The following is a 25,242-nucleotide window of genomic DNA, read 5'->3' on the forward strand; positions in this document are numbered from 1 at the left end:
CATTTCCCATACATTCTTTAAGGAGCCTAAAACTCCTGTCAAGCTTTTGCCTGGGAATAAAAATGAATCTGTGGCATTTACTGGGATACCAAACAACTTGTGTCTAGCAGTAGACAAAGAGCAGTTCAGTAGAGCTCAGCAGTCTGATTCTATCTTGTCTGCCTGCCTGTCTGCTGCAAGGCGGCGAGCACTTGGAACCCAACCCGTGTCGTACTGATGATGGCGTATTGCTTGTTAGGCCTTGACCATGATCATTTAGGAATTAGGAGAACTTATGATAGAGTTTCCTGCTATTATTTTTGGCCAGGATTGAAAACTGAGGTTGTCAGATTCTGTCCTTCATTTTATCCTCATCAAATGGTTGGTAAATGGGTTAAGCATTTCTTGAGTGGGAGAAATTTTAAATGGGGGAGTGTTATGACCCAGGTCATGATTTTGTGTTGTTGCTGCTCACTGCACCTGAGGGTGGCGTTATTTGTTCTGTGTTTGTGCTTGTGTAAGTTTGCAGGTGGAGCCTGACCATTGTTGAAGACTGAATGAGGCCGGCTATAAATTGGGACCTGTCCAGCGCGGCAGCCCCGCCTACTTCCTGTTTGCAGCGAGCTGTGTGTTTAGCTCTGTGTGCTGTGTGACTGAGTTTTCTGGGATGAGAAGAGCTAGGCTGCATTGTAAATATTGTAAAAAGATCTCTTTTGAGACCTGGTAGCTGTAGGGGTGGGGGGCCGTTTTCTTTGAGAAACTTTTCTCCTGTTTTGGTTAGGGAGACAGGTAGGAGGCCTGCATTTTCTTTTGGGTTTTCTCATTATAGGTAAGTCAGTTCTGTTTCATGCCCACCCTGACGCTCGCTACCATTGGAGTTTAATGAAACCACTAGTCACTGTAAAACCGAGGCTGTGTTGTCTTACTTCCTTGGGAGCAGGGAGTGTGGGCTTTTTCTTTTTTTTGGCTTTTCTTGTGTTGTGCTCCAGCTCCTCCTAGGCTGGGGTGTAAGAATGCACACAGGGAGAACAGACCACATTTATCTGGAGTTATTAATGGAGAAGGAATATTCTTGAGTCACTGCTAACTTGTAAGTCTCTAATGAGTATAATAGGTAACTGGTGTACAGCTCACCTGTGGCAAATAAGTAGTAATTTAATCTAACACCTTCATTTGTCGGAGATTGCTGACCACAAACTCTTCATTAAAGGCTTAGTGTAATGCAGGATGAGGGATTAATAGATGCTTTGTAAATATGACTTATTAGATAATAAACATTTCTAATTTAAAGGTGTTACTCACACCTTTAAGGCCTTTAAGCCTTAAATTAAAGAAGCTCTACACTCACCTCCACTCAAAGTGGAGGCTTTCCTTTTTTTTCCCGTCATTTATGTAATGTTACAGTGGAAGATGTTTGCATTAAATATGACATCCAAAATCCAAAATTCACATCAGCTTATGTACAAATTACAGCACAGGCATCAGACTGCTGCCCACACTCAGATTTATCTACTCTTGGGTTTGTATGACATAAGAGAGAGGGGATATCCCTAATAAGGTCATCTTAGGTACAAAGGCTCCACCCACATTTTCAAATCTGTTGCAAATGAGGGGCAGCCAATCAGAAGAAAGTTGCCTTAAAGGGGAAATAAACAGCTTGTTTTTCATAGAGGTCGATCTGAGAGGCTTCATCGAGGCCCAGCATGAGATAAATAAGGATTATTTTGAATATAAATCATGCAAAGCTGCTCTGGCAGAGTCCACAAAAGAAAAAGAAACACAAAGGTGTAAATGAGCAGGTCCATCTCAAAGAAAAAAATGCTCTGATCTTCTGCCCGAGCTCCATTTCATCAGAATCGTGGTGTAGCAATCTGATGGATGCAAAAAATGAAAAATACTGTCACAAAAATCAAAGTGAAAGACATGCTTCCATGTAAAGAGAATTTATCCAGCAACTCACCACTGATGTTAGTCTAGCTGCACCCCGTCACAGTTATCTTTGGATTCTCCCTGTCTACAAGTGCACAAAGGAGACAAAACAAAATTTTTAGATATAAAACCAACACAACCAAAATGACCTGTTTCCTGTGAACAGATCACCTCGACGACAGACATGACTTACCCAGCCTGAGCCTTTTTAGCTTGACGTGCCTCGTGCTCATCCCAGATTTTCTTGTAACAGTAGATCAGAACCACAATGAGCCACAGCTGCAGGAACGTGATCAGCACGTACATCATTATCTCTGAGATCACATCGGTCAGCTCCCGATTGGCTGGGAAACAGGAACTGACAATGAAGCTTCAGAGAGAAGACTAACAGGGGCATATTTCTCCCCTATTAGCTTCTCTTCATTCTATCCACCCATCATGCATAGAGAAGAAGATCTTTTGTAACACTGCTTGGCACAACAATATTTTGTATAACTGAAGGATTTAAATCCATCCTCCTTACCTACAGTCACCACACTAAGCTCCACCTCCTTCTCCACAGTGACAAGCTCAGGAGACAGCGGCAGGAAGAGGGTGCGGTGGAAGGTGCAGCGATACGTCCCAGTGTCATTGAAGGTGACGTTATTAACGTACACGGTTCCCATCTGAATGTCATCATTTAGTGTCCCGCGCCATACCAGGCGGTCGCTGAAGTCTTCATGGAGGATGTCGGCTACGGGGTGGTCATAGTGGAAAATCTGAGATAGAGAAAGAATTAAAAAACTGGGAATTTTGTTATACTTGTTCCCTCACTTACATTTGAATAGAACATAAAGAAAAGACACATATAAGCTGATCGGTGACAAGGTAGGCCTGCTCTAAAACATCCCCTGCTTTATTGTCCTTTTGAGCTCTAATAGGAGCCATAATGTACCAAATATATATCACCATGTATTCAGTAGGACTTTAAACTAATGACTGAGACCAAAAACTCGTCAGAGATGTGTCAGGGGTACACTTTGCTTACATGTACGGACCCTCACAAGCTCCACCAATCAGTGATCAGTCATCTAAGGCAGCGGTTCCCAACCCCTGGCCAATGGACCGGTACCGGTCCATGAGTCGTTTAGTACCGGGGCGCGAGAGTCGAGGCGAAGTGTGAAATTTATGGTTTTCATGGTTTTTTATCGTTTTTATCATTAACTCGGTTTCTCCGGGTCTTTTCCTGTGTGTTATGAATAAATCTTCTTGTTTTGGTACCGCTGCTCGTTTTATTTTGTTGTATTCATCTGCGACACCTTAAAGGCCGGTCCGTGGTGCAAAAAAAGGTTGGGGACCGCTGATCTAAGACGAACAAAGGTAGACGCTGACAAATAAAACAGCTCATCTTCCCTCCCTCCATCTCTCATATATCCACCCATCCATTCATTCATCCATCCCTCATCCATGCATTCATGCATCTATCTATCCATCCATCATCCTTCCCTCCACCCATCCATCCTTCCCTCCACCCATCATCTATCCCTCCATCCATTTTCCAACACGTATCCATGGTGGCAGCAGTTTACTGTGTAATTTATGCCATGGTGTTTGTGTCTGTGGAGTTATTTGCCCACACAGAGTGGTGCAGGTGTTTTCCCCACACTGGGTTCTCCGGTGCAAATTCCACCCACACTGTGCTCGATGTGAGTGATGCTGTGCTTCTGTAGAAAGTGGGCCAGAACAGTGTTGCTCTTTTTTTAAGGTTTGTGTCAAGAAACATGAAAAAACATCAACGATAAAAAGAAAAAAAAATCCAGTGACGTTTTTGTTTGATGCTCCAGTACCCGAGTCACTAGAGAACTTTGTTGAACTTACATGCCTGAACTCCTCCTCTCCCAGAGGCTTGAAATGCCAGTCTACGGTGGCTCGTGCAGGGACCTCCTCTCGTCGCTTACAGGAGATGCAGCCCAGCAGGAATCCTTCTCCCGCCACAGCCTCAGTCAGAGAATCCACCTCGGAACAGCCAGCATCGCACTGAGACACTGCAAGGAGAGAGGACGAGGGGAAGAGGAAGTAGGAGAAGAAATATAAAATAGAAGCAGAGAGAGAGAAAATAGAAGAGCAGAAAAAAATCAGAACTTTGTGAATGAATCTGTCAGCAGTCACAATTATCAAGCAAGCAAAACTTTACTTATACAAGAAGTAGAGGGACAAAGGATAAAACTAAAGGCAAAATACCCAAAATAAAAGAGCTCATGTCTTTCCAGTTACACACACATCACATAATTTAGCACACAGGCTGCAATAAGAAGAAAAAAAGACATAAATCATGTCATAACAGACCACATTTGTTTTAATCACCCTGCACATGAAGATTACAGTCACACACGTATCAGTAAAACACCTGCATACACTCTGTTAGGTATACTGAACTGCTCGCTAACACAAATATCTAATCATCCAATCAGTTGGCAGCAACTGAATGCATTTACCATGTATGCAGACATGTTTGAGACGACCTGCTGAAGTTCAATCTCAGCATCAGAATGAAGACCAAAACACTTGATTAATCTCTCAGATTTACAGAGAAACAGGAAATATCCAGGAGCCGCAGGAGGAGCCATTCTCTGCTGCAATACTTAGTTGATGTCAGAGACCAGAGGAACTCCAAACAACAGGAACTCAAATAACTACTTGTTGGAACCAAGGTTTGCAGAAGAGCATCTCTAAATACAAAAGCAGATGGGCTACAGCAGCAGAAGTCCACAGCGGGTGTTCGTCCTGTCCGCTAAGAACAGGAAGCTGAAGCTACAATTCACACAGTCTCCCCAAAACTGCACAACAGAAGACTGGAAAAAGGCTGCCTGGTCTAATAACCAACCTACAGCAAATGTGTTATGTTGTCATTTTAATATGGCCCCAAATCTCTGAGGAATGTTTCCAGCACCTTGTTGAATCAGTGCCATAAAGAGTTACTGCAGTTCTGAAGCCAAAAGAACTAACAAAGTGTACCTAATGATGTGTCCAGTCAGTGTTGATTTAGGCAAAAACAAACACTGTAATCAGCAGACAGACAGTCGTAAAAGCTGAAAACTCTGGAGGTTAGACATGTTTTGCATGTAACATTAACTGTAGGTGAGTAAAGCCCTCACATACACGAGTCATCAGACTGATTCAGCTCCACAACCAGGAAATGTTTCATGCTGCGCGTTGTCACTCTAAAAAACACATCTGTCCGTTTTTCTTCTCTTCTTATCATCAAATCTGGAAATGTGTGCAAATGTCATTGAACAGATCGTCGTTTGTATTCAGAAAAACAAAACAGAGACATCATTCAGTCCTTCCGGATATTCAGTTTGCAAATGATGCATCGAACAGGAACAGGTGTCTCTTTGAGGAAGCGTCCGGTCTGTCTCTGTCGTCCCCGCCCCAACTTCAACATCAACAACACACAGACAGAAAACGCAGGTGTGCAGGTGTGTCTGCGGTGACGGCTACTGGAAACAGCAATAAGTGAGTATTTTTATTTCTAATTAAACTCTACATGTTAACAGCAAGAAAAACAGTGACTGCAGTTGGAGAAAAATGAGACAAAGGCTGAAAAGAAGGACAGCGGGCTACAGATAGATACAGATATTCTTATATCATCTTTTGTAAATAAAGACACAGTAGAAATGAAATACAATGCAATGCAAAAAATAAAAAATAAAACAGGATTTGTTTGTTTGTAAAATACAATAAACAAAAAAAGGAAGAAACTAAAGAATAAAATGTAACCAGTCACAGACAGTTATGAAGACAGTTATGCAACATTGTATCAAAAAGGCCGCCGTGACTGTCAGGCCACTGTTTTGGTGCAGTGCAAATATCAGCAGGAATCTTCTTTTAAAGTCCTACAAACTAAATTCTTTAACTTTTTTTTTTGTTTGTTTTATTGTGTTTATAGTCATTTTCAACTTTCCAGAATAAGAGAGCTTTACGGTCAAAGTAAAGGGTTTTCATGTATTAGAGCAAAACTTCAGCCACCAGCATTGATCGTTTCTCAGAGTTAAAAGTTAAAGTTGAAGAACAGGAAGGATTTTTTTGGACTTACCAAAAAGACTGAAGACAACTAACAAAGAAAAGTGGAGTCTCATCTCTGCGGGAGCAACTTTTGGCCAGCTGCCGAACAAAATCTCGATCGAGCCTGCAGAGAAATATCAGTGTTTTCTGAGATTACATGTCTGCCTCTTGATTCCCGATGAATTTCATTTTCCATGTGAATCCACACTTTGATTTTCCCATCGGTCCAACAGCTCAACAATCTTTAATTTCACTGAGGCCAAAAGAGAGCTTCAGAGCACAGGAAATGCTTCATTTAAATCAAAAAGTTGAGTCTCTGTGTTTCAGGAGTTTTAAGTCTCTCCTGCTGTCCTGTCTGACTTTAAGGCAGCTAAATTTAGAGCGTGTGAATCCAGGAGAGTTGGGCATTACGAATGCTGAGAGCCAGCACGAAACCTGAGAAGATGAGGCCTGAACCACAACTACAACGTGACCGCCACAGCAACACTACAGCCAAGTGTCCTCTGATTCAAACACTGAAAAATCACAAGCCTGGAAAATAGGAAAACTTTACATATAACTTCATATACAGTGAGATTTGTTGTGGCCAAACTGCCATATATTCTTTCTCAGTGTGTACTACTATACACACAGATTACTGTTCTGTGTTTCATGTTTTTTCTTTCCTAAAAGGAGCGGCAGGGCTGACATGCAAAATAACCACCATAGGATTTGTTAAACAAACAAAGTGGAAACAAAAGCAGCTCAGAGATTAAAGGATAGCTCACAATCAGCTGCTTTCATTCATACAATAACTTCAGTAAAAAGTTCAACATTTTCCTTCATGGTACAATATTTTTACAGACATAAACTACGTTTACAAATGTTAAACATGACCACATTGGGAAGGTTTTTTGACCCAAAAGGAACCACTGCACCAAAATATAGGCATAAACTTTAACTGAGCATCTCGGTATTCACCCAAAGTGCAGTTTTCAAATTTTCTCTAGTAAAATATCAAAATCATCCAAGGGACCAGTGCTTGTTGCTGTTCTCATGTGCCATCAACATTAAAATGATGCTATCTCTGAATTATAGACAGACTTTGCTAGTTTGGTTTTACCAGAACTTAAATGTGTTTTCCAGCTGTACTCACAGAAATCCATAAGGACGCCTCAGCAGAGATGCAAAAACAACAACAACAACATGTTTGTGGCAACTGCAGTTTCTATCAAAACTTGGTAATCAGAAGTGTTGCACATTTAAAATAAATTCAGTGAGACAATGTATGTTAAAAGAAGACACGTGCAGCAAAAGTAACTTCAGTTTGTCAAGTTTCACATTTAAAAAGTGAAATATTTAATGGGGGTCAGGGTAAAATCTACAATATGTAATGGTTTTACTGATCTGACTTGTTACAAGGTTAAAGATGTATTAAATGCATATATAAAATACACAGGTGTACTCATAAGACAGCAGGCGAACAGGAAATTAAGAAAAAGTGAGAAAAAATCAAAAAGGAAACAAGGAACAGCAAAGGGACAGAGAAAACTGGGAATGTTGAAAGAAAGAAAGATAGAGGAACAGAAAAAGAAAAGAAATAAACAACAAAGGGGGGAAGTCAAGAAGTAAGATCAGTGAGAACTAAATAAGGAAACCAGGGAAATGTTAAAAATGAAGAAAATATCAAAAGGGAGAAGAACAAAAAAGTTTTTTAAAAAGGGGGAAGAAGGAAGCAATAAAAAATAAAATGAAAGCAAGACAGCGACAAAAGAGGGAAGAAGAAAGAATAACAAAATAAGGAAAGATGGACAAGAAGAAAGGAGGAAGGCAAATTCAGCAGAAAAGGAAGGAAGAAACAACAAAGGAAGCTAGGCCAGAGGAAGGAATAAAGGAAAGGAATGAATGAAGAAAACAAGGACAGAGAGAAGATTGGAGGAAATAGAAAAGGCTGCACTTTGGAAACTTTGGCGTGAAGATAACCCATGAACCGAAAGAAGTCTGACAGCTGTGGATTGAGTGATTTAAAAATGATTTGTTTTTATTAAACATCATGTCCCAGCTCCTTTAAAAACGTGTTTCCTCTCCTCTTTTAGACACCACATCTCTTGTTCCTGCTTTAAATCCATCTGAATATTCCACACTGACTCTGACATCTTTCACACTTCCTGCTTGTCCTGCTTAGCGCTGTAGATTGCACTCATCAGCCTCTTTAAATCTGATTTCAAACCCGGACAGGCACTTCCTTCGTGTCCAGCCACTAAATGTAATATTCGGTTTGTTTTGATTTCTGCCATTGGAGAGTCTGACAGTCGGTCGATGTCTGCCACAGAAACAAGGCCACTCAAGTCAAGGCTCCCAAAACAGACATCGACTGAAGGCCTCAACTTGCGTGCTGACAAAGACATTCACGTGGTGGATGCAGGCGGTGAGGTGGCGTGATGAATGTAGCGGGCTGGATTGTTTTTAAAGGGGAATGGCTCGTGACGCGTGAGGTGAACCTGAACGCGTCTCTCTGTGAGGTCGTGCAAATATTTGGAGAAAATAATAAAAATGTGGGTTACACACCGTGTTTGTGTGCGTTTGTGTATTTTGGTTGATTTGGAGGTCGAGGATGTCGTCACGTGATGTAACTAGAAGAAAGTGCGATAAGCGTCCTTGCCTCTTTTCTCTTTTTTTGGCCTTGTGTGTGTCTGTGAATGATAATGCCAGCAAAAATCAGAAGGAGGGTTAAAGAAATTCCCAGAGCTGGCACTGAAAAACATACGGGAGGGGGGACTTCAAGGAAATGTTGACATATGATAAACCCTCTGTGTGTGTGTGTGTATGTGTGTGTGTGTGTGTGTGTGTGTGTGTGTGTGTGTGTGTGTGTGTGTGTGTGTGTGTGTGTGTGTGTGTGCGCACCTCTGTGACCCAACACATGCGTACACACAGTGAGTGACACACCTCCTATCTCATTATGCTGGTGATGATTCTTTATTTTTAGCTCAGATCGAGTTTCCAGCCCCCGCCCCTCCTGCTCCGCCTGGTTCAGCAGCCAGGAGTGCTCAACAACACAACTCCCTGTAACCTGGAGCACAGCAGTTCCTGCATTTGTGACACAGAGCTCAGCAGCAGCAGCAGCAGTGCCCAGCGAGGCGTTGGTTGCAGGAGGCGGAGGAACAAACACTCGAGATGCCTTGCAGAAGCTACGGAGAATCCGAAATTGCCAAGTCACTGTGATGCTTTCTCATCAATTTGAGAGGATGCAGAGGCAGCTGCTGGCTCGGGACCAAAACTGACAGGTACGTTAAAGACAATTCAAAAGTGGTTGTGTAGTTAAAGACTAAAAAACTACTTTATATGAGTTTTTCTCCTCAAAGGACTACAAATGTCTCTGTTTCATAACGTGGTTGAGCTGCTGAAGTGCAAGAACAGCTGTGTAAATATGGACTTTTAGAAAGTCCAGTGTAGTGACAGATCAATAAAATCTCAAATATAGGTTGTAAATATGATAAAGTTAAACTTTGCATGCAAGACACTAAAAACTGTAAAAACCTTGACACACACAAATCTTTTCCACACAAACAAACAACACACAGAGATTGATCTAATGTAGATGATCACTGAGCTCCTATATTTGATTTTGGTTCACTTTTTTCAGTTTAAATGTGCTGTTTTTGTCTTGTTTTAGTTACCCTGTTAAATTAGTTCATCTGAGCATCATATTTTTGATTTTATGGAGCTATTTGATAACTATTTAGCTGCTATTTAACACTTCAAAACTTAGGGGATCAATAAAGTATATTACGTCTTCTTGTGACCCAATGATGTCACAATAATTAAAGCTTCTCTGTATGTCTGTACATGCCTGTACATTAACAGGTGCAGATTTCAATGGCGATTCTTGGGAAACATTCCCTCCCCAAAAAAACATTAAAGATGTCTCTAACTATGACAGGTCGATTCTTCAACAACAAATTCTTTTATTACTACCAAAAATGAGAATTATGATTTCATGCCACCTCTGAATCTCTTTTTGCCTACATGAACACCTCTGCCTGATGGAGGAGGCAGAAAAAAACCCACTGCAACTATGAGGATTTTTTTTCTTCTCATGTGTAAGATTGCAAACTGATCATAAACATTCTGCATTAGTCTGTTCATAAAATAATTTAAAACCTTACAGAATTCACTAAAACGATGAACAGAATAAGAAGAAACATCTACAGCTATCACTTCATCGCTATCAACTGAACTTGAACTGGGGCCGAGCTGTACTTTCATGTAATACCACTTTGTACCACAAGATGGAGCACAAAGTTGATGTACCCCGTTATTTAACCTAACAAGTAAAAAGGAATTTATTCTAATTCACAGGAAACGAGTTCAGGGCTATTTTCTTTTTAAATCCATCCATTCTCATCCCAGAGCATTCTCATTCCCAACACGTAACATACCGATGATTTGTTACATCCCGAGGCGTATCGTAGTAACGCGAAAGGTAACCTTCCGCATCCCTATGGTACGCTCCGGATTGTGGATGGAATCCAACAGAACGACACTCGCAGCGGTAACACATGCTCCAGCCGTCTATTCCAGCGCTAACTCTAACCTTAACCATATCAGATATGTTTTCCAAAGCGATTCATGATCAGAACATAAAATAAATGTACATGTCTAGATTCATTCCAAACGGCTCTCATATCTCTGAAAGTGTAATATCCCGACAATTTGTCACATAGCATCGGTATGTTATGTTTTAGGATGAGAACATGTTGCTTATCCAAACATCTGAAAATGTTTTAAAAATGCTGCCCCTGGTGGTGAAAGGTTTAGTTCATATTTGCAGAACTTAATTACACCAATTCTCATTAAGACATTAACAGTCAAAATAAAGATTATGAGCATGAAAAATTTGAATGAATCCACATTTAAACTGTTACTTTGTTTAAATGATTAAGCAATACGAGCACAGACTGATAAATCCTGTCTCAGTAGTGATAATATTACACGCAAATATGGAAAATAATTATTTCTTTCGAAAATGATACAGAATACCAGAGACTCTCACTGAATTTTGTTTTTCTGTTACATAAATAATGTCCTGGGTGAGGAGGTGTACGTACGCCACCAGTTACTTTATAATGTGGCTACTTGACCTTTATTAAGATTATATAAAAACTGTATTCTTGAATTCTGTAACTGCAGCGTGAAACTGCAGTGCCGTTCCTTTAAAATGGCATTTTAATTTATTAAATGAATTTCAAACAAAACCTCGTCTACAGTTATGCATTTGCATTATTTGGGTTTGTTTTTATTCTCCACTGCAGACCAGGTGTCCTGGTATACCTCCCAAAGACTGCATCCTTCCTACAAATGATGCTTCTGCAAGCGGAAGCAGGTGAGATGTCAATCACCTTCTTATTTCTTAAAGGACTGTTATTCGCTTAATAGGGACTCACAGACACGCAGTATTTCCAGCACGTGGGGTTACTAGTTGTTGCAGTGCCTCTTTAAGCACAAGAGGTCGCTATGCTCCTTTGCATCAGCGGTGGTTAACATTCGCTCCCTTCAAACAAACTCTGAAATTAAGCCAAATCTTTGGATTTCCCACCGGGTCAGATACCTGCTGCTCAGAACCTCTGCTGTTGTGACATCACCGAATTTATTTTTACTTTATTGTTTTTCTTGTCCTGGAAGTAAAAGAGCCTCCGTGTCATAGAGACCCAGCTGGAGGTGACAGAAGTGAATAATGCGAAGGTTAAAGCTGATGGAAGCTAAACTGAAAACCAGTTTTCAGCAGGTTTCGTTTGTTTGATGTAAACACTCTTCTTCTCGCCACACATCCTCCGGACAGTTATTTTCCTCGGATCGTACCACAAAGTTTGTCCGTGGGGGGGTTTCGTTTCGTTTGGCTGTTAGATGTGTGTGTATGTGCACATATATCTAAAAATTCATTTAATCATAACATATAGACTTAAACATTTTTGTGTGTGTTTTGTGTGTTTATTTATGAAAAGACAGCAGGAGTTGTGTTTTATTGATGAGGTTTACCACAGCTCCCCCCCGCGCACTAGGCTGGTCGCCCTGGTCTCGTCCTTTTCACTTTTCGACAAAAAACGCTTTGTCTGTTACTTCAATAGCGAGTTAGTTTGGTTCCAGTGCTGAGCTAACTTTGGTCTTTATCTTTAAATTCAGTTTAAGAGCAGGGTGAGGGAGGGTGTGTTTTTAAAAAAGTGAAATGGAGGAGGCGTAAGTAGAACTTTCAGTGCTGTGAGTAAAGTCTGAGCGGCATCAGTGTCGTGGCCTTCAGAGCTCGGGTCTGTGTTTAAGGTTAGCTGGCTAAAGGGGCTAACAGTTAGCTGGAGCCGGCCGGCTGATGCCTCTCTGTGCATCCGAAGCATGTTGATGTGTTCCTGTGAGAAAGTGGATTTTAACATCACGTCCCGCACCGTGGCCCGGCTGGTTTTCGAGGCCGAACAGGATAACAGAAACGGAGGAAACTCGTCCAATGGGAGGTAGGACTTCTGAGGAGTTTTAAGGCTCTAAAAGTTTGTTGTTGTTGGTTCTTCTTTGCGCCTCGGTGGTCTTTCTTTGCGCTGCGGCTGTTTAACGGTTGGCAGGAGGTCGGAAATCTTTCAGGTGGTTATTTTCTGCACCGCGACGAAGCGAGCAGCAGACGTTTGCACAGTTTAAACCGCAGAGCTAGTGCGTCTGACTCGGCTGTAGTCGGTGTGTTTGTTGGTGCAGTCGGAGGAGCTTCGTTTCACGGCGGGGACAGATAAGGCTCGCTCGTGTGAGCGCGGGGATCACGGCGGCTGGATTACTCTGGGCAAACAAGTCTGTGCCAAGATTGTTCTTGTTCAAACAGATCACATCAAATACTGTCAGACGTGCCGGGGCCATAGCCTTGGAAGTTCACGCTTTGAAGGCAAACAATGGACACACACACACACACAGGTTATCATAACACACGGAGGTATCAGAGTTATCGTAGCTTCGCGTTTGCTAATATTATTTTATTCAGTTAGCAGAGTGGATTTCCTCGTTTCACTGTTTGAAAATGTTATGATTATGTTTCATTGGTGTCAGTGTAGCTTTAGTGTTTTTGCTCTAATGCAGAGAGTATTTATGAGGATCATGATTTTAAGAAGTTCACAATACTTATTACAAAAACATATAAGCACACAGCAGTTTTGAAGGCAGGAGTGTTGACCTCCAAAATCTCCATAAACATCTGCACCAAAGCCTCACCAGGTGGGCTGTGATAACAAATTTAACCAAAGACTGAAGCTAACACACATTCTGAGTTTTGCACAATGTTGTTTCAGTTTGTAAACACAAGAAACTTTAGCAAAAAATTATGCACAAGCAATTACAAAGTGATTCTCTGTTGGAGGAGCCGTCTGCACTGTGTTTTTGGATAGTTTTGGCCTTGGCAGTGCCAGCTGGGCTTTGATACTGGCCACAGATTTTCCAAAGTTTGTGTTTGTGTCTCATACTGAAAAGAAGTGTGGGGGTTTTTGCTGTTATTTTTGCCCATTTGGTAAACATAATTCAGCTTGAGGTTTAAGTCAATTGAACCATATTGAAAAAAGCTAGTTGAAGATGTTCCCTGGTGTATATAACTTTTCTGACAAAAAAATTCATAATCAGAAAAAAATAATCTATTTTTTTTTTAAATTTACAAGCTATCTTAGAAAACTGAAAGTTTACTATGAGTTGATGTGTCTTTGAGGTATATAGGTGGTAGCTGTTATTAGCTATTCATTTTATGTTTCCACAGGATCAGTTGAACAGTTATGGCTGCAGGATATAAAACTCCAGCATCTCTTAATGTTTCAAACCTAAAGCAAATAAAACTGAACAGGGAGGGGACATTATTGCACATGAAATCAACATTTAAAATAACAGAGGCTCTTTCTGGGTTTTTGGATCTCTTTTTAATTCACAAATAAAACAACATTTACACCGATCAGTAATGTTTATCGGCTAATTTACCCTGATTTGGCTTGTTTGATCATAAAGGTTGCATCTGTTCAGGAGCAGCTGCGTTTTAAAATTGGTCTCTTGAGGCTTTAATTAGTGGCTGTTATCTAAAAGCCCAACATTCACCCAGTTTTGGCTGTTTCAGAGTTTCTTGAAGGGAGAATTTCTTTAAATGATCCAAAAATAGTCAAACATAAATTAGCTCATTACAGATGAATTCTATTGATCAGTCTTCTGATAATCATTGCCATCTGACAGAAATGTCTCTAATCAGTTAAACCATCACTTTAACAACTTGTATGCATGTGAGGAAGCAGATTTATGATAGCTGTGGTCAGGTCCAGGCAGGCCAGCGTTTTGAACGCCAGGTTTGTGCTCTTGTTGCTCCTCAGGTGGCTCCTTCCAGACACAGCTCTGTTTTTCTCTGAGGCTCCCTATCTCGGGAAAAAGCAAGTTTGAAGTCTGCCTAAACTCGAAAGAGTGAGGCTTCTAAGCTGAACACAGAAGTGGGAGGATCGCGGAGCGTTTTAGCCTCTCGTTGCCAGCATATATGTACAGACTGGACAGCGGGAAGTGGATTGGTTGAAGAACTGAAACTGAGGCTGCCCACAAGTTTCCTGCTGCGTATTTTTTCTCTGCAAGAAACCCTCAAACCTGTTCACTTGAAAGCTGTTTTGCTTTTTTACCACTTCAGGAGAAGTTGACCAGCGCCTTCAGAAGAAAATCTGTTAAATTCACAGGAAACATGGTGCGTAATCAATAAGTCGCTGTCTTTGGCCGACACGATAATGACTGAAACGCCATGGTCGGCTTTAAATGCACGTCCTTCTTGATGACCTTGACTGAAAAGCTCAAAAGATGACGATGTCCCCTCCTGCAAGACCAGAGGGCATGACTCTGGCTCAGCCCATCCCCGTCCCAATGCTGACCGTCCTCCCGCCGTCCTCGGACACAGAGTCCTGGTCTTGTTCGCCTAGTCCCAGACCCCTGCGCTCTGACCAACTCCGTGGCTCCCGCCGTAGTAGGACCAGAACCAAAAGGCGGAAACAGGAAGAGCAAGGCTGCGCTTATAAGCCGCAATGGGGCAAATCTCCACAAATCGTGATAGAGGAGTCCACGGAGAGGGGAGCTGTTCGACATCGGAGCCCCTCGCCCTCTTTGGTTACTGAGATGGGGACAGCAAAGCAAGGTCGGGACAGTCCGTCACATGACCTCCTCGTACCGCCGTCTCGTTCCTGGTCTCGTAGTCCGTCACCCAGCCGCCGCTCTCGTTGGTCCCTCAGGAGCCTGCTCGGCAGGGACTCTGACGGGGACCGCTGCAGGTTAGTGTGCTGGATTCAAACAGTCAGTGATTTATTGGTTTTTATCTACAGTTTATCTGCTCCTCATAGCACAGGCCAAGCTCACGCTTTTCTTTTTACCTTCAGTGATTCAAGTGAAGGTTCTTTCTTATCTCGCATCACATAAAGTTCAGGAGATCAGAACAGAGCGTCCGCACCGTGTTCAGCAGCCTCCTGGGTATTCTGTGCTTACAGCCCTGTAAAAACATCAGCCGATTTGCATTCAGGCCCGCTGAGACGGCGGTGACTCACACGAGCTGTGCAGCCTCTCATCTGTGCACATTTGGTGAGAAATAAAAAGCACATGATGCTCTCAGTCATATTTTTCTCTCTGAAACTACATGAGAGCAGCTATTTTGGATTAGGGTGGAGGTAATTACCTAAAGCTAGTGAGGACAGGATGAAAAGTTTTTCTTTCTTTTTTTATTTGTATGACATATAACCAAAGTTCATACAGTTAAGGAGGTGGAAAAAGAGAAGAACTGAGCTGTATATCCAGGGTTTTTCCTTTATATGTAAAAATAGGAGAATAAGCTTCTCGTAAAGCTTATTCTCCTTTGGGGGAAGGCCAAAACATAAATAAAGAACTAAAGTGAAGGAAAAATGTAATATAAATATAAACTTCTTGGTTTAGATTAAGTTTAATTTGCTAAAGAGAAAAAAAAAACATTTTTTGTTTAGCCTGTTTCAGCTGCACAGTCATCCAGGAGACATGTTTGTTATCCAGGGTGTTTTCCACGCCACTTTATGTTTTCAAAAAATGCCCAGGAAAAGTCCTGCTTGTATCTGTGCCCCCCTAACCCCCCCTGCATTTTAGCGATATGCACACAATTTGATATTGTTTGATTTACATAAAAGAACATAGAGGAAACACAACTTTCATTTCTAAATCAACATCCAGTAACACTTAGGAAAAAATTATTATATTCCAGTTTTAGCTTATCTCATCGTTCCACACAGACAGGGCGCCTTGTATCACAGAAAAGTAGCAAGTTCAGTGAGTAGATCCAGCAGCACAGAAAGGAGACAACACGTAAAGCCTGCGCACACACACGGCTGTGCTGCATGTTCAAAAGTCAAAATAACTCCTGTAGATGAGTCGGTTTGTGGTGTTTTTATGTGATACCTGTAGCCGCTATTACTGGTGGGCTGTTCTGTAATGCTCTCACAGATCCTCAGCGATGTGCTTAGATTGGTCAAACTGCTGTTACTGCCTCTGTATCCAGCTGTGTACATATATTAACTTTTCACCTAGATGTGTCTTATGGTGTTGAAAAGTTATTTTGTGGTTAAATGGGCAACATAAAGATAAACTACTTATCTAAGCAGCACTTTTTCCTCTGAAGAGATGAAGAGATTATGTTCACAAGTAAACCTGAGGATGCGTTATCTTGTGAAGGTGGCATTACATTTCCCGTCAGTGAAACTGTTTCGTCAGGGTTTGGAGTCAGCCTCTACGTGCAGCTGTGCAGCTCATTTCGACATCTGTGCATTAACTCTGTATAACTATTTTTTGAACAGTAATAAAAAAATATATATATTGCACATCAGGTCATCTTACATATAAAGCCAGCATATTCAGCTATAGCTCTTTTGCACACATCTCTGTTTCAATCTCCATATTTTTGCCTCCTCTTCTGCCTTCATTTATTTATTTGTACTATTTGTATTTATATGTTCTGTTCTATATATTGGCATCTGTGGGTGGACAGCAAAGAAAGAATTCCATTGCACAGAGAAATGCCTTTTTCTCTTGTGACACATGACAATAAACACTTTGAATCTTGAATCTCTAACCTGTCAGAAAGCAGCTGCAGCACATTTGAAGCAAGTCGGGTCAGGTGTGCTTCTCCAAAGCTCGATAATACTTAGACAAGCTTCTTTTTCATGATGCTGCATTTAAAGTTTAATCATAGCTTTAAATATATTTTGATTGAAGAGTTGTCATCTCACCTTTCTACGATTAAAAAAAGCTCAAGGAAAGTTTGTTTTTAAGCTGAAAGTAAATGAAGTTTCCTTTTTTTTTTTTTTTTTTTAAAGAAGAATTTTCTGTCTCCAGGCAAATAAACATTTCATAACTGCAGGGTTTTTTATTTTTTATTTATTTATTTATTTTTTTTACCTTTACTGCATTACAAAGGATTTGCTGTTTGTAAAAGCGTCTGAACCCCACCGAAAGAAAGCTGTGTACTGTGTGTGATTGTGCTTTATGTTTTAATATGTTTAATAGTTTGATTCCATGCAGAAGCTCATGTTCCCACCACTGCTCTCTGCATGCGGCTGCTGTGGTGTGTCTCTGTGCCCGCGGAGTTTCCCACTGGTTGTTTTTCCTCTTATCTGCGTAAAAACCATAATCAGTGCCGTGGCCATGGCTCTAACAAAATGCTATAAATGATTGTTCAGAGTTTGAACAGAATTATGCAGGTGGGGGTTAAAGGTCACAGCCTCTTCTTCATGGAATCTCCCAGAGGTGCAGAAAGGGACAGACCTGGTTACTCCAGGTTCAAGTACAATTTAAACCGTTTTTAAAGGGATGAGCTTGTTTGGGCAGTGTGATTGATTAAGGATGTATTTGTAATTTAGTTACAGGACAACTTTAAAATGATGAATTATGAGAGGAAATGTACTTTTCACCTTTATACACAAACAACACTATGGCCTTATGATGCCAAAATAACTAGAGATATGACTCCTGTACCTCGTGACAGAATCTACATAATGCCCCTATTTATTTTCCTCCTAATTTCTAATTATATGTATTTATTTATATCTGAAAAGCTTGTATGCGACACGTTTAAGAAATCCTCCCATTTTGACTAAAAACTCATTACAACACAACTTATTTTATTAACATGGGAGTGTTTTTATCTTAGCTTTTCTTTCCTCCCACATACCATACCAGTCATTTGTTTTTGCAGATTACTTGTTAAAATCCTGATTGAGTCAAGGTATGCTATGATGTCAGATTTTAAAAAACAAAAACCTAGAAGCAGTCAGATGGCAGGATCGCAGCGACACATCAACATCACTGCTCCAGATGACCTGAGAGGATGATGTGCCTTTGAGGACACAACCCGGGTTATGTAAAGTGTAAACAAAGAAAATGAGACCACCTCTGAAGGAAAAGCGGAGCTGAGTCAGGCACGAGGAGCCAGAGGCGGGGTTCCTGCACTCTTTATCCGTTCCTCGGAATGATGATATCACCTCCAGCCAATGGGAGCGAGTTCCTGGTCTGATGATGTCATGTGAGACCAATCAGAGGAGGGATGTGTGGATCACTGCAGTGGGCTTCTGAGGGCATGCACATGAACAGCTGTGCCCTTGTCCTCTTCATCAACGCCTCCTTTTATTGACCCACTTATATTGTTGTGCTGCATATTAATGATTTAATGTTCACAGCTGACCCGGCCAGCGAGGATTAGGGAGGGTTTTTTAATGGTGAAAGCAAATGTTTGTGGAGCTTAAATAGAAAATAAAATATTTGGTTTAAATAATGTTTGGTGAAAGTGCACAGGTTTCAGAATTGTCACAACATTTGCATGTTTCCCACAGATTTGTGGTTTATTCAGGCTGGGATGTGTCCGCAGTGAGTTGTCAAATATCAAATCGAATTATCAAATCAGCAGCTCACGCACTGCGGCACCACATGTTGGTAGTCACATGGGTGTAGTGTCCATGTATAGACTGAGTGAACATGTCTGTGTAGTGAAGTAGGGCGTGTGATTTATAATGGAGCACTATGATGTGAACTGACACTGAGGAAAAACAGCAGCATGACTGAGAACACGGTTTTCTTGGACTAAAGTGTGACTCGGCTTTTCGAGATATAAGATTTAATAATAGAATAGAATCATAAATGTAAATTAAAAATATGAAATATCTAAAATAATACATATAATGTGTAATAATAACACAAAAAGATGCTCTATATTGTAAGGTAGACCCTACAATAATACATACAGAGAAAACCCAACAATCATATGACCCCCTGTGAGCAAGCACTTTGGCGACAGTGGGAAGGAAAAACTCCCTTTTAACAGGAAGAAACCTCCAGCAGAACCAGGGAGGGGCGGGTCTGATGGACCACCACTTTAAAGCTGTTCTTGTCTTCAGGTGTTGCTTTGCAGAGGACAAAGTCTGAGGTTTGTTGTGTCAATGTTTTATGTATAGAGTAATCAGTACAAGAGTGCACTCCATCAGTTTCATTTCATGGTGTAGGTTAAAGTTCAGCAGCTCTGTTTCCTCTTCGTACAAGTGCGTACATGCTCGTTCTAAGAGAGGAGTCATATACTAACATGATGTTCAGCCCTATAATGTGAGCATAATCACTCACTGTATGGTATTAACTGATAATAACATGTGACCCATGTTAGTCACCGTATGAGTGCAGCGCTCCTGGATCACACTGCGTATATTCATTAGCCATGTGTTGCTGTTTTTAGGAATTGTTTTAGAGTTACTCACTTTTACTGGGCAGGATGTCAACTTTAACCACCATTAGTAGTAGTCAGTGAGGCTGCTGACTGACTTTTGGAATAAAACAATATATGTGTGGTGTCTTTGAGCAAGGTAAATCTTTGCTTCTGTAATTGACATCGTATTTATTTAAACAGGAAAGGGGAGCAGAAGTCATTCATAAGCAATGCTGCTTCAGTGCTGATGATTTATATATCTGACTGTGTCGTCATATGAGGTAATAACTGTCATTGTTCTAATATTTTTCCATGCAAATGTATTAGAAATGTTTTCTTTAATTTTTTTAATGACATGTCAGAATCTTTTATTTTATTGTTTTTATTTTATTATTTTATTATTCCTAGTTTCCCACCGTGAGGCATAGTGGGCTTCATCTTTTAGACCCAGAAGCCACGTCTGTGTTTTATTCAGTCTGTGTTGTTAACTACTAGCATGCCTGCCGTTTTGCCATTAGCGTAGCTTTAGCCATTGTCAAGCTTTCTCCCCATTTGCGTTGATGGGTTGGGCTTCTTGTTTACTTAGAAACAGATATTTAAAGACCTGCATGTTGAATCCATAATTCTAGATTTGCCCTGAATGTCAGCTGCATGGAGGGCTTAATGTATATAGGTTAAGTGGTCTGTGAATGTGGTTTGTAGTCTAAAGTGCTGTGAGTGGTCAGTAAGAAGAGCAGTATGAAAAAGCCAGTCTTCTTGCAGCTTGACTGAAAGGCTTTTAACCATAGCTGTAGCCTCATTATAACTGTATGTGGCTGCAGTATAGTGGGGGAAATACTGCATGCATGTCAGTGAAATGAAGTCATGCACAATCTTGGTGCTAAAACCTCAGCAGAGATGATTGTGATGTTTACCTGTTACTATACCTTTACTGCATGAAACAAAGGAAATAACAGCTCTGATGGGGAGAAAAATGCTGACTACTGACCCTGATCATCACACCGTCACTGCTTTAACCTGGAGTTGTTAATTAGCTTTTGCAGTTGTATTCTTTGGTTTGTGTTACAGCATCGTACCCTCACAGGCTCTGAGGTTTAAAGTAAGCAGCTCTTTGTTTGGCTGCTCTTTTACGGTGCATTCATCTGGCCTTACACATTACCCGCTTGGTGCATGAAACTCTGACATGAGTATGAGCCATCTGTGGGTGAACCTCAGAAAAGCAGATTACACAGAGGGAGACAGAATAGTGGAGATGTGGGCCTAGCTCAGGCCAGTGTGGATTATGATGTGGACTGTAATCCAGAGGGATGGACAGAGAGCCTGAGGGTTAAAGGATTGGGTGGGCTCTGGACTTTGGCCAGGTGGACTCACTACAAGCAGATGTGGCCTCTGTACTGTCAAAGCTCGCCACATTGGAGTCGTGTTTGTAGCTTTACAAGATGCTATACTTGAACTTATTACTATAGGTAATGATCCACAAACTAACAAACCATAAAACAAACCTTGAGGTTAGCTCCAAAAGTGTCCATCCCCATGGATTCATGTGTGAAAATACAGTACAGCCTACTACAGAGCAAAGCAGTTTTTCTCTTTGTGGATAGTTTCCCTCCTCATATAACTGGACACAAGGTGAGTTATTAACCTGCACAAAGTCAGCGCGCCTGTTTTGCTGAGTGAGATCCTAGGGCTTTAGCAGTCTGTGACTTGGCACTAATTTGCAGATATATTTGCTCGTGTGATGCACGCGTGCACTTTATGGATGGCGCTTGTTAACAAAGCTTGCTAACATGAGCTGAAATCAGAATATTTAATCTGTGTTCTATATGCAGAACATTGATTTATAAATGTGTATTAACTTAAATGTTAAATCATTTATATTTTAAAATCTGCAAAACAATAAATTGCAACGTAATTGGGTACAGTACAGTGCAGCATTTGAATCCAAAATAAAGTAGAAGTAGAACCTAGTCGTATTTTAGTGGGGACCATGCGACACACTCCTGGATCTCCATCATGGATGCCTGTAGAAGTCAATAATTCACCTGAGTTGGTAAATGTTCAAACTTAACGAGCTGCTGACTGTGAGGAACCACTTCGTCCTCATCAAGATGAAGCACGTTAGATTTTCACCCTTTTCAGAGTAAAGACATGCTCAGAGGGGGTTATATCATGACGCCGATCCTCCCACCACTGCCTTTGGACTCGAGTGCTGTTAAACTTAAGATTCCCATTGGATGAGAGCTCTGATAGGGCTCGTAGTGGAATTAAGCAAATACTTTACTAAACTACGACTTTTAATACACTTTTACTTGAAGTATCCTCACGTACTTGTCCATTTGCATGTTTCTTTATACTCGTACTTCACCATATTCTCCATTTATTCTGAATAAGTTTTATTGATTATTTTTAAGATTTTAATTCAGACAAATCCCGTTAAGTTAAAGTTCGTTTCTTTGGTTTTTCTCCCTTTCGTGCTCCTAGTCGGTGCTTTTCTGCTGATATCCTCTGTAATACTTGACCAGCTTTGTGCTGTGTATTTACCGCTGATTCCTGTGGGGCCCCATTCCTTGTCCTTGCCCCGTGTGCCACCCTCCGCCCGGTAACGGCCCTGCCTACTTCATTAAGGTAGAAACGGCTCAGACTCTTCATCCTTATCGATGCCTTCAGTTGAGCGGTTTAAAAAAAAAAAAAAGAAATACACACGGAGCCTCCTCCCTCCTTCCCTCCTTCTCTCACTCCCTTACTCCTCCTCCTCCTCCCGCTCTTCCTTCCCCCACCCTCCCCCTATAGTTGCAAAGGGATTACGGATGGACGCAGACACGGCAGCCCGTTACCGGGTCTTGCAGTCGGCATAGGGAGTAGCGGTGTGTGTCCGGTACCGGCGAGGTGCAGGGGCGTCGGCCCCGGTGGGAAATTAATTCGGATTTATTGAAGGAAACGCGGCAGAAGAAAAACCCTGATAGCGGCCGCGCTTCATCTGCACACTCCGAGCAGGAACACCGGTGCCATATTCCTGCTGCGAGGGTTTGTGACCATCAGCTGGACCACAAACGCCTCATGACATGTTCGAGTAAGTGGCATAAAGGAGGGAGGATGGCTGCTGTGCACTGCTCCGCTTTACGTACCCACACAGGTCGCATCCTGCAGAGCCCGCCGGTAGCACGGAGGTGCAGCAACAGCCTGCTGATAGCTTCATCCCGCAGGTCCCCCACCCTCCATCCATCCGCCCAGCCTCCATCCTGTGCGCAGGCTGCTGCTTTAGCTGAAAACGTCTCGCATATTTCCCCTCTCCTTGGACTTTGCTTCTCTGGCAGGTTATTAGGTCGTAAACGGGCTCAGCAGACCGATTGTTTTCCATGTGCTAGCTGCACATTAGCTGATCATCTGTCGGATTTAATGGGTGACAGGATAGAGGACAATATCTAAGCTAATCCCTCCTCCTGGGGTACAAGCCCTGCCCAGTGACTGCATATCATTTCTTGGTTTCTTTGAATGGACTGAGGGCCGGACAGAAGAGCTGTCCATTTCTCATCTAATCACTTTTTTAGTTTTTCACCTGTTTGTGGGGGTTTTGCGTCTTTGTCTGTGTGCGTGTGTATATCTGTCTAGATAGATGGATATAGAGATATATTTTTTAGTCCGTTTGTTTGTTCAGCACTGTAAAAAGTGCCATATGTGCTGTATATGTAGATATAAAATGTATCTGTTGCATATTTTGAAGCATAATTACAATCAAAGGAGGGTAGGGATGGACTGATTTATATACATACATACGTTTCACTTATTGACCATATTGCAAATATTATTTCATAATACCAGAGTTTTACTTGGTATAAATGGAAATATTACACATAACAAGTCTTTTTTTTCTCTGTCAGTATTGAATAGGAGGGCAATCTTTTTAGAAATATTTGGACATGAAAAATGTGGCTAAAATGATTAGTGCTTTAACAGTGTGCACGTGTATACACAGTTAAAACGGAATAACTCACGTTCCTGTATGACGTCCTGACCAAAGTTTAAGGAAATCCATCTTAAAGCAGGCATACGTACACAGTGACTGGTTAAAGTAAGAGTCTCAGAAATATTAGCCAGCTGATAATACATGACTTAAAGTACATATTATATTATTTTAGAGGAAGCAGTTCGCTAGTAAATTCTCACATAGATATAGAAATTCTTCTTTTCTAGTAAAACGTAGTCCTAATCATCAAAGATGACGATGGTGTAAAAGAGGCACAGATTTCCTCAGGTGCTCTGAGCCAAAACATCCTTTTAAAAGCAAATTCTGTCCACTCAGCAATCATCTCGAGCCTTTATTAGGGCACTTATTTTGAAGCTTTAACATATGACCTCTAATTTCAGTCTTTGCCAAAACAAAAAACAGTCAATTTTTACTTCTTTTTTTTTTCTTCTCTTGGAAGTTTTAATTTTACAGCAATCTTCACCAGTTGTGGATCCTCCCACAGATTTCAGTTTGAGACAGATTTATCAAGTTGGAATGACTCAGTTCATTTGAGCTACTTTGTATTGCAGTCAGCATCGTTTAGCCTGTGCATACAGAGCTGTTTCTGGCTCAGATTGGGGCTTTTTGGCTGTTGAATATCTGTTGAATTTAAAATATGCAGCAGATATAAAATGCATACATGTATGTAGGATTTAGTTACCTGATCTAATTGGACTGTATGTCCTGTTAGATTGGACAACTTTATTCTTCAGTAACTGAAACTCCTCCAGTTAATACAACTGGCTGAAAAAAGAATTATGTGGAAATGTGATTATTGTCTTTGGTTATAACTAAAACCTTTGTTCTACAGATAGCGTTTGTTTGTCCCCACAGGGAAAATCCCTCTACCAACATGTGTGTTATTTGGGATTTTTATTAACTTATCAGAAGATCAGAAGTAACATAAGTCTGTTGATTTCCAGCAAACAGTCTCATGTTCTTTACTGTATATGATGACCATGCTTACTGGCTGTCTTAGTCACCCCCAGAGGTGGATTGTGGAAAATCAGTTAACTATTATTATGATAGGAAATAAGTTATGTTATGAGGGTTTATGTGACAATAGTTGGTTGTGCTTGTTGTTAAATATGTTGTCGGGATGAGGGTTGCTTACGTCACAGAGAGTTGTGAAAACCTCAAGTATTGTTTTCCTTTTACACTTGAGCTGCCGGCGGATTCAAGCCTGGGTTGTAAACGCGTGCTGACACAGATTCACATCATTCAGTGTCCTCACGCTCTGCCAGCTGACCGGCTGCACAACAAGCCTATTTAGAGGCTCTGCTGCCCTGCGTACGTTACCTAAAGATAGCTTAATGCTACTTGACATAATGCTCCCGTGATTAGCATCACTGCTAATATTTTAAGGATTATTTCCCTGTAAAAACAAACCCGTTCATGTTTACAGGTGACTCCTTCAGCTTCAGTTCTCCTTGTGGTTCTTTTTGGAGGTTATATCATTCTGACTAACCTCCTCCTGTTTCCTCATGAACTCCTGACACTGCCACAGAGTTTTTAAGCTAAGCCTTTGTTTTAATCTCAGCCTTTGTTTTTTTCCCTAAGTTTCCCAAACTAGTTAAGCGCA

The 25,242-nt window shown here is 41.2% G+C and overlaps 2 protein-coding genes across 5 annotated transcripts in view; one reads left to right on the top strand and one right to left on the bottom strand.

The window, feature by feature from the left end:
* Window positions 1-1,947: 1,947 nt before the first annotated feature.
* On the bottom strand, window positions 1,948-10,492 carry si:ch211-225p5.8 (uncharacterized protein LOC555567 homolog). The gene is made up of 6 exons (XM_063484953.1): window positions 10,371-10,492; window positions 8,878-9,119; window positions 3,766-3,932; window positions 2,432-2,666; window positions 2,102-2,252; window positions 1,948-1,993 (listed from the first exon to the last, which is right to left on the bottom strand). Exons 1-6 carry the CDS (start codon window positions 10,490-10,492, stop codon window positions 1,948-1,950), a joined length of 963 nt encoding a protein of 320 aa, XP_063341023.1.
* Window positions 10,493-12,051: 1,559 nt separating this feature from the next.
* The window catches only part of gramd1a (GRAM domain containing 1A), a 41,889-nt gene continuing 28,698 nt past the window's right edge, over window positions 12,052-25,242 (top strand). The window contains exon 1 of one of the 4 annotated variants that reach the window (XM_063484630.1): window positions 12,052-12,431. In XM_063484630.1, coding sequence (XP_063340700.1) covers window positions 12,316-12,431 — 116 coding nt within the window. In that variant the 5' untranslated portion in view covers window positions 12,052-12,315. Of the gene's footprint in view, window positions 12,432-14,094; window positions 15,225-22,436; window positions 22,725-25,242 lie in introns of those variants that run through there. The other 3 variants (XM_063484628.1, XM_063484629.1, XM_063484631.1) reach the window with 3 other exon arrangements.

Source organism: Pelmatolapia mariae, linkage group LG10_11, assembly GCF_036321145.2.
Source record: "Pelmatolapia mariae isolate MD_Pm_ZW linkage group LG10_11, Pm_UMD_F_2, whole genome shotgun sequence".
Classification (NCBI taxonomy): domain Eukaryota; kingdom Metazoa; phylum Chordata; class Actinopteri; order Cichliformes; family Cichlidae; genus Pelmatolapia; species Pelmatolapia mariae.